The 21,330-nt window shown below is 34.7% G+C and overlaps 3 protein-coding genes and 1 pseudogene across 3 annotated transcripts; 2 read left to right on the forward strand and 2 right to left on the reverse strand.

Moving 5' to 3' along the window:
- The first annotated feature begins 1,940 nt into the window (after positions 1–1,940).
- LOC106332700 lies at positions 1,941–2,997 on the forward strand (annotated as a pseudogene).
- A 1,130-nt stretch (positions 2,998–4,127) lies between these two features.
- LOC106312685 (formyltetrahydrofolate deformylase 2, mitochondrial) lies at positions 4,128–6,078 on the forward strand. Its single transcript, XM_013750300.1, has 8 exons — positions 4,128–4,423; positions 4,496–4,608; positions 4,756–4,906; positions 4,993–5,066; positions 5,162–5,321; positions 5,416–5,514; positions 5,588–5,674; positions 5,761–6,078. Exons 1-8 carry the CDS (start codon positions 4,253–4,255, stop codon positions 5,905–5,907), a joined length of 1,002 nt encoding a protein of 333 aa, XP_013605754.1. The 5' UTR covers positions 4,128–4,252; the 3' UTR covers positions 5,908–6,078.
- Positions 6,079–6,123: 45 nt separating this feature from the next.
- LOC106312677 (VAN3-binding protein) lies at positions 6,124–8,322 on the reverse strand. The gene is made up of 6 exons (XM_013750287.1): positions 7,748–8,322; positions 7,160–7,556; positions 6,895–7,071; positions 6,747–6,796; positions 6,588–6,645; positions 6,124–6,505 (listed from the first exon to the last, which is right to left on the reverse strand). Exons 1-6 carry the CDS (start codon positions 8,036–8,038, stop codon positions 6,267–6,269), a joined length of 1,212 nt encoding a protein of 403 aa, XP_013605741.1. The 5' UTR covers positions 8,039–8,322; the 3' UTR covers positions 6,124–6,266.
- Positions 8,323–9,423: 1,101 nt separating this feature from the next.
- On the reverse strand, positions 9,424–10,660 carry LOC106312694 (probable aquaporin TIP2-2). Its single transcript, XM_013750311.1, has 2 exons — positions 10,124–10,660; positions 9,424–9,997 (listed from the first exon to the last, which is right to left on the reverse strand). Exons 1-2 carry the CDS (start codon positions 10,499–10,501, stop codon positions 9,623–9,625), a joined length of 753 nt encoding a protein of 250 aa, XP_013605765.1. The 5' UTR covers positions 10,502–10,660; the 3' UTR covers positions 9,424–9,622.
- Between the last annotated feature and the right edge of the window lie 10,670 nt (positions 10,661–21,330).

Consider the following 21,330-nt stretch of genomic DNA (forward strand, 5'->3'; position numbering starts at 1 on the left):
CTAGAGCTCCAAAAAACGCGTGCCATATCCAGAGGTCATATGAAGCTACTGCCTCCAACACAATTGTTGGTTTTCCGGTTCCTCGTGAATGCATTCCTTTCCAAGCGGTGGGGAAATTCTTCCACTCCCAATGCATACAGTCGATGTTTCCAATCATCCCTGGAAATCCACGTTGGTCTCCAATATGGAGTAGTCTTTCCAGATCCTCCGGTGTGGGACGTCTTACGTATTCATCGCCAAACAAGCTGATTATTCCGGCGGTAAAATTGTGCAAACATTTTCGAGCTGTTGTTTCAGCAAGTCGGACATATTCGTCAACTGTATCAGCCCCACCACCATATACCAATTGTCGAATTGCTGCAGTACATTTTTGTAGGGGTGATAGACTAGACCGTCCGGTTGCATCTTCTGTTGGTTGAAAATACGGTACTTCTGTGGAGAGACGATGCAGAATACGCAGGAACAGTAATTTGTTCATTCGAAACCGTCGCCGGAATAACTTGGGAGGATATGTTGGAGTATCGCTAAAGTAATCATTCCAGAGCTTCTAGTGGCCTTCTTTCCAGTTTCTCTCGATAAAAATACGTTTTTTCGCTCTTTCGGTTCTGGAATAGGAGCATAGTTGTTAAAAAATTCTTCAAATGGGGATTCAAAATCAGCATCATCATCTTTGTGGTAATGATAATGGGAAGAAGATGTCATTTAAATGGAAAAAAGGAAGAAATTGTTTACGAAATGAGTAGAAGAGAGAGGAATTGTGTATGTGTAATGACACTAGAAGTACCATACTTATAGCATCATGTGTGAAACTCCCGTGATGCTGATTTTTTAGAAGTATCCATCTTGTGATACTTAGTTATTTTCTTGTGGAAGAAACAAACAAATACATGTGGTCTTTTGGTTACAAATGTCAAAAGAAACAAATACATGTGAACCTCCTTGAAATATCTTCAAGTAATCTAGCATTGTTGCTTTTTACAAAAAAAAAAAAATCTACAATTGCTGTCCTTCTTGTTGGTCTTCCAGTTATGAATTTTAATGGTCTTTTAGCTGAAAACATTTGACTTGTTCATTACCACAAAAAGTCGTTCTTGTCACTTTACCACAACAGAATACAGATTACAAACATTGGACAATCGAAAACATTACAAAGACATATTACATGGTTGTTCAGTTTAGTGCAAAATAAACATCGAAAACATTACAAGGACATATTACATAGTCGAAACATTGGACTTGTTCTGTTCCATACATTACACACATATTACAATAAAAACATTCCCACATAAACCAATCCGATTCATTAGAAAACATTAGACAGCAACAACGATTCGTTGAAAACATTAGACAGCAACAACGAGTTGTACACCACTCGTAACCCTTTACTTAAACATGAGGACCATTCCAGCAACAACTACAACGAAAACCATTACACCAACAACGAATTCTAAGCCATTTCTAACCCTTGATTTCTTCTTAGCTAAGTCACATACTATCTTCTCAAGCCTAACCAGTTTTTGCTTAGTGTCATTATGGAGATTCTTAACCTGCCTAAGGTGTGTCTCATAATCACTCATAAAGTTAAGATAATCTACTTTTTCAGACAGCTGCCCATACTGTCTATCCATGGCTCTCATCTCCTCCATAACCGTCACATCCCACCACTTCCAAACATGGCACTCTCCGCCGTCAACATTCTCACACGTGTAATACCTTTGGCCTAGATCATTTCTGGTGTAAAAGGTTGCTACAAGAGGGTAACCACCACAGTAGCATATCTTCGGGAATCCAAACTCAACCTCGGCCGAATATTCCTTAGAAATCAGGCTAAGGACGCCGATAATGTTGGTCTAATAGTGACTGCGACGCTGGGAATCAGCAATGGCTATGTGATGTTCATTGAGTTTTGGTGATATATATGTGTGTATGAAGAATGAAATATGATTCTTTGGTTAACGATAGGTGCCTACAAGTACGTGTCGGAACTATGGAGGAAGAAGCAATCGGATGTGATGAGGTTTACGCAGAGGATAAGGTGCTGGGAGTATCGCCAGCAGCCTTCCATTGTTCGTCTTGTTCGTCCCACTCGTCCTGACAAAGCCCGTCGTCTCGGCTACAAGCCCAAGCAGGTCTTTTTTTTTTTTTTTGGTGCACAAGCAGGTCTTAATTCTTCTCTTGTCTGTAGGTAGGTTTAGGTGAATAAGCTGGTCAAGCGGTGTCTTGACACGTAGCCATTCTATGTCTGCGTTAACATGATAGAATACTTCCTGAGACCAGCGATATCGATTCAATCTTCTGACCGAACTGCTCTTTATCTACTGTGGACTCTATTATTGTCTAGGATTGTTACATTTATGGACCCAAATTAAAAATTTGGGTAATGTTTTTATACATTTAGTCTACTGTGTTTGCTGATGTGTCTTAATACTTTTTTTTGTTAGGGCCTAGGGCTTTGTTGTCTACCGGGTGCGTGTGAGTCGTGGAGGTCGCAAGAGGCCTGTTCCCAAGGATATTGTCTTATGGTAAACCCACTAACCAGGGAGTGACTCAGCTCAAGTTCCAGCGCAGTAAGAGATCTGTTGTGAGGAACTTGCTGGTCGCAAACTTGGTGGCCTTAGGGTCATCAACTCCTACCGGCTCAATGAGGTAAGATATCAAACCCTTTTCGACATTGGAATGTTTATATGTGTAGCTTATAGTGTTACTGATATGATGATAGATTAATGATGGATTTGTTTTTCATTTGCTTAGGACTCTACATACAAGTACTACGAGATTATACTTGTGGACCCTGCACACAATGCCGTCCGAAATGATCCAAGGATCATCTGGATCTGCAACCCAGTGCACAAGCACAGAGAACTCAGAGGGCTCACCTCAGAGGGAAAGAAGAATCGTGGTCTTCGTGGAAAGGGTCACAACAACCACAAGAACAGACCTTCCCGCCAGTCTACCTGGAGGAGAAACAACTCCATCTCCCTACGTCGTTACCGGTGATCAACCTTTATTTTTTGTTTATGTTGTACATCTTTATGTTTTGTTTTGCTTTTTCAAGTTTTGAATTTCCTTAAACTTTGCATCTGACCATAAAGCTAATTTTCTTAGATAATTTTGATGGTGATTTTGCTTTAGTTATTATGGAGAATTGCTAGTACCTTATATTTTTCTGGTTAGAGCCTTTCTTCAATGAATCTGGCCTTCAGATTCTGAAGGGATTGGCGAATTGAGTCTTCCTCGTGTGTCTAGCTAGAGTCTTTCGAATTCCATTATGTGCCTTACCCGGCCAACACAAAGTAGAAGTTTGCCATAATTGACAGTCACCCATAAAGAGACACATATGTTGGCCGTGTAAGGCACAAGTTGGAATTTGACATATAATCCTGATGAAAGATATCAACTGCGTTATTTTGTTGATGAAAGGAGAAGAGTAGTTGCACGCTTGACCATGACGCAAGAAATTGGTGAAGAGGATTTTGATCAACAAGGAATAGGATAAACAAGGTTAGATCCATTAGAGATAACAAACAAAGAGTTGTCAAAGATTATTTGCTTGAATCCAAGATGTCGAGCATAGGCAGCAGCAAAACATGTGGAACTTCCACCCATGGAAAGCTTGCTTCAAATCATAGAGAAAACATTTAAGCAGAAACAAAGGATCTATAATTTGGTGTCTTATCAACAAAATACATAAGATGATGAATATAGACTATGTCGCAAACATCATCATAGAGGAAAGAGTTATTAACTTGAAGCTAGTGAGAGCCATATGAAAAACCAAGGAAATGGTTGCCTTTTCGACAAAAGTATTGAATAGGTTCTTCACAATCAATGTTAGGTTGTTGAGATTTTCCATTTGTAACGACCAAATTCTATATATAGAACGTACAACGTTAGTATCCTTTGGCCTAGCACAAGAACCCCCACTTTGTCTTCTTTTTTCATTATACTATACATTAACAGAATTGTTACATAAGAATTACAAGCTACTAATATGTGAGAGAAATGGCAATGGATAATTTGAGAAGAGAAATTAATTTCGAAAAATTCAAGAAACATTATCCAAATGAATTTATTTAGATGCTGACAGAACTATTGTTTGTGCTTTACACAAATCCGTTAATATTAAAAAATAAAAATATTTATATCTTTGGCGAAAATGTGAAGAGCAAACGCCATGAAAAGGAAAGGTGATGAGATATAGTAAAACAGTGGCTAGTGCGAAGGAGCTCCGATATAACTGAATATAAAGGTGATGATGATGATGATGATGATACGAAGGGTCTCAACAACCTCATCTCCCTCGGCCACAGCATTCGGATCATTTATGAAATGGTCCTTCAAATCTTCTCATTTTCACGGCGAGTCCCTCGATTCCTCCGTATCTCCCCTTCTCATCCCGGGCGTCCACGTCTTCCATTGTCCGGTACGCGTATTCATTTGATTTGTCCCACGACCAATTAACACCACAGCTAGTGACTCCTTCTTTGTTCTTTAGGATGTGGTCGGGATTGTAGCGAAACTATCAGATTGTATTGCTGCAAAAGGAGGCAACATTCTTGGTTACGATGTGTTTGTTCCTGAGAACAAGAACGTCTTCTACTCTCGAAGGTACAAAAACCTATCCTTTGATATAGTTTCATGACCCAGATGTATTCAAAGTGAACATTTTTCAAAACTATACAAGTAAGTTTGGAGTGTTCTTAGAGATTGAAAGGTTTCTATTTTTGGGATTGAAAAGGTAATTTCTTTGGGCAGCGAGTTTATTTTTGATCCAGTTAAATGGCCAAGGAGTCAGATGGGTGAAGATTTCGAAACTATTGCCAGAAAATTCAATGCTATGAGCTCGGTTGTACGAGTGCCCTCTTTAGACCCCAAGTACAAGATTGCTCTTTTACTCTCAAAACAGGTAAATAATATTTGATATCACAAACATCCTTTTCTTTCTTGTTGTCCTTTCCTGAAGTTGTGTGATTGATTGCTCTGTCTTTGTAGGATCATTGTCTGGTTGAAATGTTACATAAATGGCAGGACGGGAAACTTCCCGTCGATATAACATGTGTCATTAGGTTTTACTTGTAACTCTTTTCTCATTGAATCTTGAATGTGTAAATATTAGATGCGCAATTAGTGATTCAGCAATACTTTTGTGTGTGTGTTTCAGTAATCATGAAAGAGCTCCAAACACACACATTATGCGCTTTCTCCAGAGGCATGGCATCTCTTATCATTATTTGCCAACAACCGATCAGAACAAGATAGAGGAGGAGATTTTGGAGTTGGTCAAGGATACTGATTTTATAGTTCTCGCTAGATACATGCAGGTAACCTCAGTTTGATGAATGTATCTCCTTCAGTTTGTTTGCGTCTCTCTGCGGGAACAGCTTTGTACTGATTGGAACATTTTCCTTTTGACAGGTACTGTCTGGTAACTTCTTGAAAGGTTATGGAAAAGATGTTATCAACATACATCATGGCCTCTTACCATCATTCAAGGGGAGAAGCCCCGCAAAACAGGTTTCTCTGATTTCCCTGATTGCTCTTACCTTTGCATGAGTTGTGTTATTCATATTTTAGATTCTGTTGGTAGGCATTTGATGCAGGTGTGAAGCTAATCGGTGCAACGACTCACTTTGTTACAGAGGAACTTGATTCAGGTCCTATCATTGAACAAATGGTGATTCAATCTCCCCAACTTGTTTATTTATTTTATGAGGGTTGCATTGTTTCTTCAGCAGCGTCACAATTTGAGTTTTTTTGCAGGTTGAGAGAGTTTCCCACAGAGACAACTTGAGGAGCTTTGTCCAAAAATCAGAGGACCTCGAGAAGAAGTGCCTAATGAAAGCTATAAAATCTTACTGCGAACTGCGAATATTGCCTTATGGTACATATAAGACTGTAGTATTCTGATACGCTCAACATCAAAAGCTCTCACATGATTTCTTCATATGAACCACATACAAGCAAGGTCATACATACCATACCACTCTTAAGATTTCTGATTTTTCATAGATTACACGTCCATTGTCTTGTCTTAGCATATCAGAAACTATTTCACTGGAAATAAAAGGTTTTAACTCAGATCAATGTCTTTCTGTACATAGCAATGGTTCCTACCACTTAATGTGATCATCTGAATAACATGTTGGTGCTTTATCCAAAATTCTTATGACTGAGATTGTACATTGCCAGTATTTTTGCAAATACATCACAACAGCAAAAATGTGGATATATATATATATATAATAAGATATATACAGGATCCTGCATCATCTGTGATTGGTGAGACTTAGAGATCCCAGCGAGCACTTGGCAGCCTCAAAGCAGTTTACTTGGCGGAGAAGAGACTCTACCCCATCAACCCATCTCTGCTTGTGAACTTTGCTCTTGCACTTGAACTCCAAAAGGCCTTGTCCGGTTTTCAGACCAAAGTAGACTTCCTCTGAGTTTTCCCTCTCTTTCCTGTAAGGCCAAGCTGATTTCTCGTCGCAGACTCCATAGACAATGCCTTCAAAAAAAGGACCAGCAAGTTCAGAGTGTCTGTGTTTTCAGGTTATTCATCTTAACTGAAAGATTAGGAAAATGCTTACATTTGATCTTCTTTGAGAATGCACCTCCAACATGTTTGCTTTTGAGCTTGATTATAACCTGGAAAGAAAATCATGAGTAGCAGCATAATAAGCATTTGGATCGGAAGTGAAGTGAGATGTGTTGTGTGTTTAGGAGGATTCTAATTGAATCTGCTGTACCTGAGACTTCTTGTTGATATAGACACATACACGCTTAGTTCTCTGCACTCCTGAAAGTTAAAAAGTACAAGAAAGAAGAGTTAAGCTCTCTGTCTTATCTCAGTGAACTCTTCATTTGATCAGAGTCTCAAAGACAGAAGATACTTACCATTTCGCGCGCATTGCATCAGTTCGCCTTCAAGTGGAAGATTTGGTTCTTCCAATCTAAACTGAAAGTTTGCAGGCCAATGAGAGTTGGAGAAGCTTCTCTCGAAAGGTGTAATAGCTGCGTTTTTCCTTGCTTCCTTTGGCTGTCTCGCCTTCAGAGCCGCTTCTCCTCTTAAAGCTAGTTTTCATTCAAAACAAAATCAGATCCAAGTATGAACCAAAGAAGCCAAAGGCTTGTGAACTAGTTTCCAAACAAGAGACTTTACCCGTTGCAGCAGCGGCTGTAAGAGTCATGAGATCACCGGGGCTGTGGATGTCAACAGATGACCTAACCGTGGAAGCAACACGTGCATGGTCAGCACCGGCTCGCTCAGCCATCTCAACACAGTGTGAAGCCAACAGTTCTGTGGCTGAGCCTAAAGCCAGAGTCATCTTGGAGCTTGACCCTTTGCAATTGCTTGCGGATGTCACCGAGGCTACACCTGCAGCTAGAGCTGCTATAGATACTGCAGAGTGCACGTGAGCGTTCTCAACACGCGCCTTGTCTTTCTTCTTGAGATAGTTGGTGGTGTTGCTACTGCTGCTATGTTCCCTGTGGTGGTGAAACCATTTGGATAGTGTCCCTGCTCTACGTGTGCCAAACGAGTTCATAATCTTCCCAGTCTGAAATCAAAAGACATGAAAAGAGTTGATAATGTTTTCTTTATCCATTCCAGTTCCCAAGAACTTTAGTGAAATAAATGTCATAATACAATTAATAAAAAAAAAAAAGTCTCTGACTTAAGGCTCTCCATGATCATGTGAAAAGTGGGTTTGATCGGTATTGTGGAAAAGAGATAAGAAAAGTGTCGTACCATGAGTGGATGTGCAGCAGCAGCAGCAGCATCAGGGAACAGAACATGAGTGTTGTTTTGTGCAACACAACGCTGTTCTTGTTGTTGTCTATGTTTCAGTGCAAGTGCTTTTGCGATTTCAGAGGTAGAGAGACTCCAAGATCTTGACAGAAACTCCATAGGCTCTTTTGGTGTCTGAGGCTGTGGAATAGATGAGAAAAGCTCTTCTTCCAGCTCTTCCTCCATGTTCTCTGATCCAAACAAGGAAGAAGAAGTATCCTTCCAATCTGGATAAAACCCACCACGTTCCATTTTCTTTTTCCTATGATTTAAAACTCTGATCCAAAATGAAGCTTTCTTGAATATGAAAAACTGACGTGGGACAATTTATTATGTTGGGAGTAAAGAGTTATGTTTCTGATCAAAAACCATGTGACCAAAACAGAGAACCAGCTTTCAGTTTCAGAAATAAAACTTGGAAATGAACTGTCAACTTTTTAAAAAACTTTGAATGATAATAATAAAACTGAAAAGGAACAACTTTTGGAGATGAAAAAGGATGATGTTGACTTAGGTGGAAGAGAATTAGAGGAAGAGCATAAACACAAAGTACACAAATAATAGAATCTTTTCTTTTTTTATGAGCGAGAGAATTATTCAAACCACTCAAATTTTAAAAGTACGTGGGGCCTAACAACTGAGATAGAGATTACAATAATATCTGAATCGAGTTCTTGGAAAATTTAGCAACTCGTCTCCATGTTCTTGTATATATATGTCTGGATAAAGAGAGGATATTATTGTGGTTTAGAGAACATTGTCCTTTTGATCAAAAAAAAAAAGAGAACATTGTCCATGATTTTCAGGTAATATCTTAATCTGGTAGGACGGTTTGTGAAACCAGAAAGAGGCGACAAATGCATCGGTTTCAGAGCATTTTGTCTTTTCAGCGGACGGCTCTCTACGCTGACCAGCTCCATCGAATAATAATCATACGTAAAAGAGACCACTTTATTTTTCTATTAATGTACTCTTATCGTCTGAGTAGTTTCACGGATTAACAATCTTTTATGTCCTTGTATCTAGGCATTACTAATTTGTTTATCATTTGAGTACCCTATCAGGCTATCAGTTAAACAAAAGTTTCTTCAGCCAATTAGAGTAATCAGTAATCCTTTAGTTTGAGTCTGGTGATGTATCTGGGCTTCAAATTGGCCTCTAAAGTAAATGCCGGATATAGAGAAATATTTGTCTTTGTATAAACATCTTTTTGATGAATTTGAATATATTGAATCTTTATTTCTTCAAAAGCTTCCACAATACATTATTGTAGTTTGTTTAACTTTCAACCCATTCAATGTTTTGACAAAAAACTTATGTGTTTGACAATTAACTAGTTAAGTAGGTTAAAATGATCAAGTCCTATGCGTATAATTGGTTAAACTTTGAAGTGATGCATATTTGGAAACTCACGAACTTTTCAGCCATAACCCTATTTCATATTCCAAAATGAAAATTGAAGTAAGAGATGCTCTAGTGTCACTCTGTTTTCTGCTTTACAATGGCATAACATGAATTTACTCCACAAATAAAATAATTATTTTTTGTTCATTATTCTGTTTTGTTTCGTAAGAAAATTGAATTTTACATTGAAGATGTTTTTAATAAAATACTTTTGGGATTAACATAGAGCATATCAAATAAAGTTTTTCAATAACTTACGATTGGTGATCACTTTTAAAGAAACTGAAAATATACATATTTTGTTATTAACTGACAACCACATTCAATCATTCATATGATATTGGAAAGAAACTGGACCATTCCGCACAACAACAACAACAAAAAAGCCAATACTGTGGCTTAAGAAGCCAAACAAATAAAAACCGTAGAGGATCAAGGGTAGCTTTCTGTGGTCGGAGCCGGTGCGTAGGATCCGATGAAGACGTCACCATAGATGAGTCCAGCTAGTGCACCACCTACAAGTGGGCCTACCCAGTATATCCATATCTGAGAGAAATCACCACTAACAACAGCTGGTCCAAATGACCTGGCCGGGTTCATAGAGCCTCCGCTGAATGGACCGGCGGCAAGGATGTTGGCACCAACGATGAAACCGATGGCAATAGGAGCAATGGTTCCAAGCGATCCCTTCTTCGGATCAGCTGCGGTGGCGTAAACTGTGTAGACCAGAGCAAAAGTCACCACAATCTCCATCACTATTCCTTCAACCGCTCCTAAACCGGCTGCTACTCCATGGGTCGGTACGCTCTACATAACCGTTAAGACAAAAATAAGTTACTTGGTTAATAAACCATAGGTTATAAATCAAACCAGATTTTGAAACCGTCACAACATTTTTTAGTCACGGTCGTTTAAACAAATTTATTTGTGTACCTCGCCAATAGTAACAAAGACTAGGAGGAGACAAGCGACGATTGACCCAAGGCACTGAGCTATCCAGTAGAAGAAACTGGTGATGACAGTGATGTTACCACCGACTGCGAGGCCGAGAGTCACGGCGGGGTTAAGGTGTCCGCCGGAGATGTTGGCGGCTATGGACACACCGACGAAAAGGGCAAAGGCGTGAGCCACAGCCACAGCGACAAGACCAGCTGGGTCCAAGGCCGCATTGGATGTTAGTTTGCCAAAAGCAATAGCAGAGCCAACGCCGGCAAACACGAAGAGAAGAGTTGCGATAAACTCAGATAAGTAAGCCTTTAGAGACGCAACGCTGAAGGAATCACCCAAGCTTCCAATTGCAATCTTCACCATTTTGACCTGGAAATAGTTAATACGATTCTTTTGAGTTTGTTTGATGATTACAAGCTCTTTATGTGTATTTGTGGCTTATGATCGATCAGGTTTATATAGCAAAGTGGTAATGAAGTTGTTAGTCTTGCTCTACAAGGCTGGTCACCATTGGGTGCCGCCCAAACCGGCAATTATTTAGACTATTCAGTTTGTATTTGAGGGTTAGTGACATCAAAAATGATTAAAGGACAACTAATAACTATTTTAAAGTTTAAACAATGCTAAGAAAATAATGGATAAGCTATTTTATAATATGTAAAGAAGAGAGTATTTTATGATGTCATGTTATTATCATGCATTTAAATTAATGCCGTGCCACGCCAATGATAAAGGGTCGTATTCCTTTATTTATCTTACCATTTTATTCTATTAGTATGGGAGGGCTAAGTACTAATATGGATTAGGAGCTAAATCAAGTACCACCATTTCTTTGTTTGGAATTGGAGATATATTTGACAAAAAAATAAAATTACAACAAACATCTGATGAAATGGAGAATTTAAGTGTTAAGAAAAAAAAGGTGCTCCACAGTGGTGGTGGTGGTGCCATTAAATAAATTGCAAAGCTTATTTGCTTGTTTAAATTACTTTCTCCGCCCCACTATGAAAGAAACATTTTTTTTATATTTTATTATACGGTTGTGATTATGTTGGTTTCCTATTGTGGTGTTGCGATAATCTGAATAATAATCTAATCCCCTGTATATTAAAGCGCAAGTTGAATGGCCAATTAAATTCTGCCACATGTTTATTGTTCAATTTCTTTTAAAAAAAAATACTAAATTAAAAAAAAAAAGAATTCTGATACAAGCAGTTTATTTGCGGTTAGATCAAAAATAAAGTGATGATAAAAACAAAAAGAAAGCAAAAATCGTTTTAGTTGTCTCAAGACTATCAAATGTTTCAGCCACTATCTCCACCTTCTTCTCATACACTACGTCAACTTCTACAAATAGTTTAATTTATTCAACGAAAACATAGCAGCTGATGTTCATATTTGTTTTCTCTGAGAAAAAATGTTCATGTTTGTTTTCTCTGAGAAAGATGAATCTTCAATCTTATGTAAAGGTTTTGAAGCGGTAGAAACGATCATCTAAAAAAAAATAAGTGAAAGTTATAGATGGCTTTGAGAAATACCTTGGTATCCATTGGTTGGTGGTGCCAACCATTTTATTTTTGTTTAGAAAATGAGTCAGTACCGAATCTTTCTTTTATTCTCAACATTAGATTATTTTTTGTTGTGTAATTTTAATTTTTTCTATATTTTTACTTTCCACGGAGAGGAATGGTTCTTCCTCAAACCAAAATGGCTCCACTACAACCGAAGGGGAAGAAGCTGGCAACACCATTTCATCTCTTTTTTGTTTTAGAGTTATGTTCTGATTAAAGTTGACAAGAGTTCATGAAGAATGGATGAGAAGATGGACTCCAATTTACCAAGAGATCTCAACCCACGTGCTGCTCGTGATTTGATTAATAGGTCAGATGCAAAAACTTGATTAATATGTTTTCTTCTTCTTTTCTTTCTTTGCTCTTTAACTATCAAATAATACTGAAAACTCTTAAGATTGACAAATTTTCAATAGTATTTTATATAATGACAAATATCATGGGTAATATATATATATATAAGCATGTATTGGTTGAGGCTATTCTGTTTACATCTATAATATTATATTAGATATTGGTCAATTAATTATAATACCTAAATTATTTAATATTTTTCTTAGTATTTATTTTACAGCATAGTTAAAATATCATATTTTCATCCAAACAATCCTTGAATTAATTGTTCAAATTAAATTTCATGTAAAATCAAATTTTATTTTTATGGTTACGCAATTAAGTTGAACTAAATGAAGGGCTTTGTTATTAATTTATAGATAAAATAAAACTAGCTCTTAAATGGAGAAGAAAATTCTCAAATTTGATTATTATAGAACTCAAGTATTATCTACAAATATTACAATACATGGGAATTAACGTCTAACAATCAATTTTGCTACGAATCATACTATTTTTAACATAATAAATTAATTATTATTTTTCCGTACGTAGTACGGGGTAGTATACTAGTATTAATAATAAATCATTATAACAAATTTTCGTAGCTACGTGTATCACTACGATGATTCTTAAAATCTTTAGAAAAATAAATTGGCTCATATAAATATATATTATACATTTTAATAAATTAAATATTAAATTGATTATTAGTGTACAAAAGAATATTCTCAATTTTTTCCTTAAATAAAAACTACATAATTAATTAATATGATTAACATATATATGACAATTAATGATTATGAATAATACAAATTATATCACAATTTTTGTATCCTATTTTTTTTTAATTTTATATTATTAAAAAATTAAACAATCACATTAATCATATAATAAAAACATAGATTTTTCTAACATGTTATATTTTGAATATTTTAAAACGACTATAAATTACTAAAATTGGTAAAAGTCACACATTGAAAATTTTGTGATCAGTGGTTTAACTTTTTTTTTGTTCAAACAAGATACAAATGATCATAAATCATATGAATATGAAGTCTCATTAATAAATATTCATATTATATATATATATATATATATTAATATCATTTAAATAAAATTATATACTATAAAAAAAATATATAAATATGTTAATTTCAAAATTTACACTGAAAAGTTATTGAGATCTTAATATTTTAATTTTGAAATTTGTATTGAAAAAATTCACATTAAATTTTTATGACTAACGGTTTAAATTTTTGTTACAAAAAATTTACAAATGTTAATAAAATCATATGAGTAGGAATAGTCAATAATAAATATTTATATTAAAATATACTATATATATATATATCTATGTTAATATCACTAAAGTTTAATTATATACCATATAAAGTAAATAAAATGAAGGTTTTGATTTATGTACCAAAAATATGATTGTAAATAAAGAAAAGGTATTGGTTGATTTATGTGCTTACTCTAATGTATATACTTTTATGTATACAAATTATTTTTAAAATAAATGGTTTATAATAAGCTATTTGATCCTGACAATTCCAGAAATACATTTCTTCAGATCGAAGTGATTTTTAATATTGGAAGCACTATATATGTATTATTTCATTCAGAATAAATCATTTAGTATTAATTTTTATTCCTAAAAAGCTTTTAATGAAATATCATGACAAGATTCCAATTACCTCATTTTGAGTTTGTTCGAAGAATGAGAGATTTGGTCATTCGTCTAATATTTTTTTTTTCTAATACTCTATATAACTATTATAATTGTAAAAATGAGAGATTTGAACTATTTATTATAAGGTTTCTTGTTTATTATTTAATAAATCAAACAATTTTTAGTTTATACAAAGTTTACATATACTAGAATGGTAAGTATTATATATATTGTTTACCAGTATACTCTTAAGTAACTAAAAAGTGTAGGTTAATAAAATAAGTAATTTGTTTTGTTGTTCTAGAATTAGATGATTTTTAGATCGAAATGGTGAATATATACAAGACAAACATTTATATTTCGAGTCTTCACTTATATTCTATAACAGCTTGATATAATTGATTTGAACAATAACCTGTGAATAGAATTTGCCGGTGATTTTTTTCAAAAATTTGATTCTTGGATATATATCTGGAGTGGAACTAATTTTTACAGATGTCTATCTTTTTAAATTGACACTTATGAATTCACTGAATTCACAGAAGAAGTTAAAAAAAGAAACAAAACTCATGTCAGTGAAACAAAAACGAGAACGAAAGCATAATTTTATAGAGGTAGAAAATGAAATCACTTATGTAGAGTCAATAGTAATCCCCTTTCGTCATTTTACAATCGATGTTGCTTATTTGGTTTTGGTGATTTGTGTCATCCAATTTTAATTGGTCACTAACGACAGAGTTACATCACACCCCCTACCTAAAAAAACAATATTTCTCGATTAAGTCCACTGTGAGACGGGCTGATTGAGATTGTTTCAGTAACTCACGCAATCATTGACCTCTTGCCAAAACTTAATTTCTTTTGTGCATATGAACTCTTAAGAATAATTAAAATAAACTATAATACGTTAACTCTTCAAAACGATGATACATTTAAGAGACCAACATTTGTATTCGTCGTTTTACAATAGATAAAGATTGCGGTGTTGTAAAATGTTAAAACCATTTAATGAACAAATATTAATATAAAAAATTTATCCCGCGCATGTTTGCAGATTATCATCTAGTCATACTATTAATTAATAACACGCTTAAGTGAAAACCTTTTAATTTGATTGACTGCATTAATTTCCCATTGCGGCTCAGCTAATTCTCAATAGAAACATGACATTAAGCCTCTATAACCTCGCTGACATGACATGTTATTAAACAAAGCTTTGATTTAAAAATAAATAAATAAAATACTACTAAATCTAACCCATTTTCTTAGACAACAAACCATATTAGTCAAATATGATAAAGTAGTCAAATCACTAGGCTATTATTATAACCAGATCAAACCATCTATGTTACTAAAGCAGAAATACCTTTTCATTTTGTTCGGCAATTGCAAGTTAAAAAAAAAAATTGTTTGGACACAAAAATAGCATCTATCATCAGCTTATGTTTTATAAAAAAGTTTGGACAAATCGTAACTATAACTCTTCTACGTCGTGGGCCTAAATAAAAAACATAAATCCATATCGAATGGGCCTGTGATTTAGTTATATCTGAAGACATTTTTTGGGTTTGTCCAATGATAATAATGTAGTCGTACAAAACGTCTATTACAAATCAAACCAAAAAATAAACATCCAAAACCATAAAATGAAAAAGAGTAAACCAGATTTACAATAGTAGCAATGGAATAACCCAATAGTAACCTTGCATAAACAATTAAACCGAATAAACCAAATTGCCATAACTGGATCAGTTAGAATAATATTCTCAGCTAAAAATATGCCAACTGATAAAACCTCAACTTACGGTGCAAATTAAATATCTCCAGAGTATATTGCCATAAATGGTTATGTTTTCTTAGAGATAACTCCAAATTTAAACCATAGATTTTTTGCTTTTGATCACGTAAATATCATGGAGGTTCATAACTACATTGCCTTCATTTTCCCTAACTTACTTTTCTTAAATATTTCCGAGATCTTTACCTTCTTATGTAGCAAGTAACTAATTTACCTATTTTTCCTATACTTTAGATTTATTTTCTCTGGGAGATATCTCTTCATTCAAACCGACATCACAAACGTATTAACCACGAAAGTATCTACATTTCCATATCTCCAATTTTGCGTATAATAGATAGATACTCCCACTTAATAATTGCTACAATCTAGCAATATCTACATATTTAACTCATCGGCATATAGTACCTAGATATTCTTTTCTATAATAACCATCGGCGCCTTATATGTATAGAGCACTTCCTACACTTCTTTTCTACACAAACATTCTTCAAAGTTCACACAAAAATCGATGGCTAACACTCAAGCTTCTGTGTTGGTTAACAAAGTGAAACCGCACAAGGATTCTTGGAAAGTGCACGTCAAGCTACTCTATTCATGGACTCAAAACACAAGTTATGGAGGGGAAACTCTAGAATGTGGTCTTGCTGATCAAACAGTAAGGCGAAATTGTTTAGGGCGGTAAAATTTACGCAAGTTGCAAAAGAACTCAGATGTTTCGTCTTCAACGAAGTCTCCCTATTGGTGAATAGAGATTCATTGAAAACTTCAAGGTTTCAGCTTCTGGTGGTAAATGTTGTTAGAGGGCCTACCAGTTATGAAGACATTAAACCCTTCAATGGTGTTCTATATCCTGAATACAAAGATGCATGTTTTGCTCGTTGGTTATTAGATGAGGATCAAGAGTACATTGACAATATAGTGAGGAGAAGTTTTGAGAGCTTTGGAAGTGATCTGCGACATGTGTTTGTTTTGATTCTGTATAATACCTTATCTGTGCCAGAAACATCATGGGAAATTACTTTGCAGATTTTGTCTGAAGATATTGAGCATAATCGTCGGATTTATTTCAACAGACCAAGTTAGAATTATGTATTTTTCTGTTGTGCTAATTTCAGAATCTGTTCAAACAAACTTGGACCTAATGTGTGATTACAACATGTGCTAATTTAGGTTTTTGATCTTTTTTGTAGAACTTTTGTTAAGTGATGAGGAGAAAATGAAGTTTTCTTTACAAGAAATTGAGAAGCATCTGAGGCAAAATGGGACTTCTCTTGCAAATTTTACTTTTATGCCACAACTTCCTCCTGCTGACGATACTGATTCAAATTTTCTGATATTAGATGAGCGGAGTTATGATCGTCAAGCACTGGTAGAAACTCTTGATAGAGGCGTTCAGAAGATGACAGATGAACAGAGGAAATTTTTTGATGAAATTCTGGATGCCGTGAATGAAGAAAGAGGTGGAATGTTTCTTGTTTACGGATTTGGTGGTACTGGAAAAACTTTACTTTGGAAATTAATATCTGCAGCCATTCGTTCTAAAGGAGATATTGTTCTTAATGTTGCATCAAGTGGAATCGCCTCTTTGTTGTTACAAGGCGGAATGAATGCTCATTCAAGATTTGACATACCACTTAGCCCTGATGAGTTTTCTTCGTGTACTATGGCTTCTGGATCAGATCAAGCTAATTTAGTAAAAGAAGCATCACTCATTATATGGGATGAGACACCTATGATGAGTAAGCATTGTTTTGAAGCTCTAGATAGGAGCATGTATGATATTATGGGGAAGCATAGAACTAAACCTTTTGGTGGCAAGGTTGTAGTGTTTGGAGGTGATTTTCGACAGGTTCTACCTGTAATACATGGAGCTGGAAGGGCTAAAATTGTTTTGGCCGCACTGAACTCTTCTTATCTTTGGGAGCACTGTAAATTCTTCAAACTCACAAAGAACATGCAGTTATTGTCTGGTGATTTGACACCAGAAGAGGCACAAGAACTTAAGGAATTCTCTGAATGAATCTTAAAGGTTGGAGAAGGTAAAATTGCAGAGCCTAACGATGGCGAAACTGAGATCGATATTCCTGAAGAGTTTTTGATTATGGATTCAGATGATCCTATAGAAGCCATAAGCAAAGCTGTGTATGGGGATAATGCTTCGTTACAAGAAAACAAAGAACTTAAATTTTTCCAAGAGAGATATTTTATGTCCTACTAATGAAGATGTCAACATGATAAATGAATACATGTTGGATAAGCTTGATGGTAAGATTCTGTTTTTACTCCTTAACTAACGAAAATCAATTTATTTTTTTGAGGAATTCTGTGTTGATTAAGAATTGTCAGTCCAGGTGAGGAAAAGATCTATATCAGTGCAGATAGTATTGACCCAATAGATACAAATTTCAATTAGTGATGAAGCTCTTGGTCCTGATTTCCTAAACACTATTAAGGTGTCTGGATTACCAAACCACAGTCTTAGACTCAGTGTTGGTTGTCCTGTTATGTTTCTAAGGAATATTGCTCCTACAGAAGGATTAAAGAATGGAACGAGACTGCAGATCACTCAACTAATGGATTTTATGGTTGAGGCTAGAATCATCACTGGAGAAAGAGTTGGGGAGATGGTATATATTCCCAGATTGTTGATAACAACATCAGATACTAGATTGCCTTTTAAAGTGCGCAGACGGAAATTGCTTTTAGCTGTAGCTTTTGCTATAACTATAAACAAAAGCCAAGAACAATCATTATCAGAAGGTTGGCTCTTTCTGCCAAGACCGGTCTTTTCACATGGACAGCTATACGTGGCAATTTCTAGAGTGACGTCAAAGAAAAGTTTAAAAATATTGATTCTGGACAAGGATGGCAAGCCTCAGAAAAAAAACAATGAATGTTGTTTTTAAAGAAATTTTCAACAATCTTGAACAACGGGAGTGATGAGGTATGTCTTTTGAATATTAACTTTCCCTAGACTATTTAATTTGTAACAATTTTACCGTGGATGCAACTATAGTTTGGATTAGCTTATATTCCTCAAATGCATGTTGCTGTAGTCTAAGAAATTTTTTGCTCATTGCAGATTTTATCGCAGCAAGGATATGGACTTTACTTTCAGAAGTTAGCTAGACTGAAATCATTTTCTGTTTTTAGGCACATTGCAATTTATTGCCGAACAACTTCATTCCTATAATAATTCATGTGATTCTATTCAATAAAATTGGGTTTTTTCAATTGCAATCACAAGTATTCAAGATGGCGAGAGAACTTCTTAGAAAGGACTATTGCAATCACAAGTATTCAACGAAAAGTAAGATATACTAGAAGCAGCCATAACCTAAACACTATTGATATAACAGACTTTAATCTCAACTCTAATTTGATCGGATTCTAAATTATATGATTTTATGAACTAATAATATTTACATATCAATGTGACAAACGATGACGGAAAGAAAGCCCGTATATCACTAACCTTCACTTTGTTCTAAAGACTTGATCCACGCTTTGTTCTCTGCCACCGACCAGTTAATAAGCCTCACACCATACTCTCTTCCTCAGTTTCGGTCACATTTTCACATTCTAAGTACGTCTGATACGCAACATTTGAATAAGTCAACAAAATTAGATTAGTACATTTCAGATTTCCTGTAACTATTATAAATGTATAAGCATAACAAAGTAGATGAAAGATCTCGGGATAAAACACATGTAAATCTCTAATGCGATTTGAACTCAAATCAAGTGTGAGAAGTAAAAATTTAATTATTGACAAACCCCCAAAGAATCAAACTGCAAGACGATTTGAACTCAAACATATCTTCAGAACTAAAAAACTGCTCCAAACTTTGTCTAAATGTTGGATTGTTAAACTATAGAAGGTTAACTTACACAATCTCGGAGCCGAATCATAGTATTCTTCAGGTTTTAGGTCACTAAAACCACTGTGATTCTGTACAAGGTGTTTGAGCAATGTAACGTCATCGAGATCTGTAGTATACTCGCCTTGGCGCATCTTCGAGCTGCTGTTCTGTTCTCTGTGGACATATCAGGGTCATGTGGTTAAATAATTGGTCATCAGGCTGATCTTTTCAGATGCATAAAGTCACTGTTTATGAATAAACCTTTGGTGATAGTCTGAACCAACACTGTATTGATGGTCATGGAGAACATATCTGAAGAAGATCAGAATTGATGGACGAGGTTGAAGCTATGAAGACTGTCATGTGGAACAAGTACTTCAGATATTTTCTCGATCTACGAAATATGGACAATCTATATTTGACTTACAGTGAATCTTCGGTTACAAATCTTCGGTTACAAAACAGATTGAAAGAAAAAGATCTAAAAATTAACAAGAGTATAACAAAGAACAGAGGAGAAAGAAGATCTATCATGCTATCTTAAACCATCTTAATTACCAAGTTGAATCTTGATTAAACAGAACCATCTTCACCGATGGAATTTTCGATTTGATATCGTAATGATTTAGGTGAGAAGATGAAAGATCATCTTGCCGAGAGAGAGAGATAGATAGAGAAAACCTTAATTTTTTAGGTTTAACGAGAACTGTTACTATACAATTGGCCACATTATTTAATTTGCTATTATGATCCATTTTGATAACTCCATTATTTATTGGGCCACCAAATTTTTTGTTGGTTTATTATAGTTATTGGTATTTATAGTTTATATATAATACATAGGTAAACATATAGTTCTCTCAAAAAATTTTTGTTAATACTATAGATATGTAATTATTAATTTAAAATAACATTTTTCTATATTAGGGTTACAATATCAAATAAACAATGCAAAATATATATATATATATATATATATACTAAGGTATTTGTATTTTTTCGTGTTACAAATACATTAAATACAATAACAATCATATGATAGCGAATAATGTGGACCATACTTTATACAACCCAACAATTTCCTATTGGATATAAGTTGATAATAATTAATTTTACAAGTTAAACCAAACACCCGCCCAGCCGGGCGGGTCAAGATCTAGTTATCATTATAGCATATTGAAAATAATTTTATACTAATATATGATTATATACATTTTTACTATATTATAAAAATATATATAATATAAATTAAAATTATGTGAACTATATAGTTCTATGTCAAATATAATTTTTTTTTTAATATTAAAAAATATATGTATGATAAATATAACAAATTTAAATAAAAATAATTAATTTAATGTCAAATTATAAATATTTATCAAATTATAATATTTATCAAATTATAAATATTTATCATATAAATTATAAATATTTATCATATAAATATTTACTCTCTCACCCTCATCATCTTCAAGTAATTACAAAATTGCTATTGTCATCAATACCACAACCACCATGAACAACCAATTTGAAGCTCTTAATGCTCCCAAAATCGATTTACCCTTCTTCTTTTTCCATTCTTGTGAACTAAACACAACATATCTCTCACTTTCTCTCCACAATGAGCTAAAAAACCCAAGATTTTGATTCTAAAATTTTTATGGTTCATAGAGTCATAGAAGCTAACGATTCTGGGTGGGTTACTTTCGTTTGTGATTTTGTGTGCTTGGAGAAGCCTTATGTATGCTAAGGAACTTATCTCACCAATTTAAGGTATGACATCAAGTTTTTTCCAGATCTGTTCGTCAGACGACTTACTTGGGAAGTCGTCTGGCTGTAGACGACAAGTAAGTCGTCTGGCTGTAAACGACTTAACTGGAAATCGTCTGGCTGTAGACGACTTACCTGGAAGTCGTCTGGTCAACGCAAAGGTTATTTTTGCAATTGAC

This window comes from Brassica oleracea, chromosome C1 (assembly GCF_000695525.1).
Source record: "Brassica oleracea var. oleracea cultivar TO1000 chromosome C1, BOL, whole genome shotgun sequence".
NCBI classification, from domain to species: domain Eukaryota; kingdom Viridiplantae; phylum Streptophyta; class Magnoliopsida; order Brassicales; family Brassicaceae; genus Brassica; species Brassica oleracea.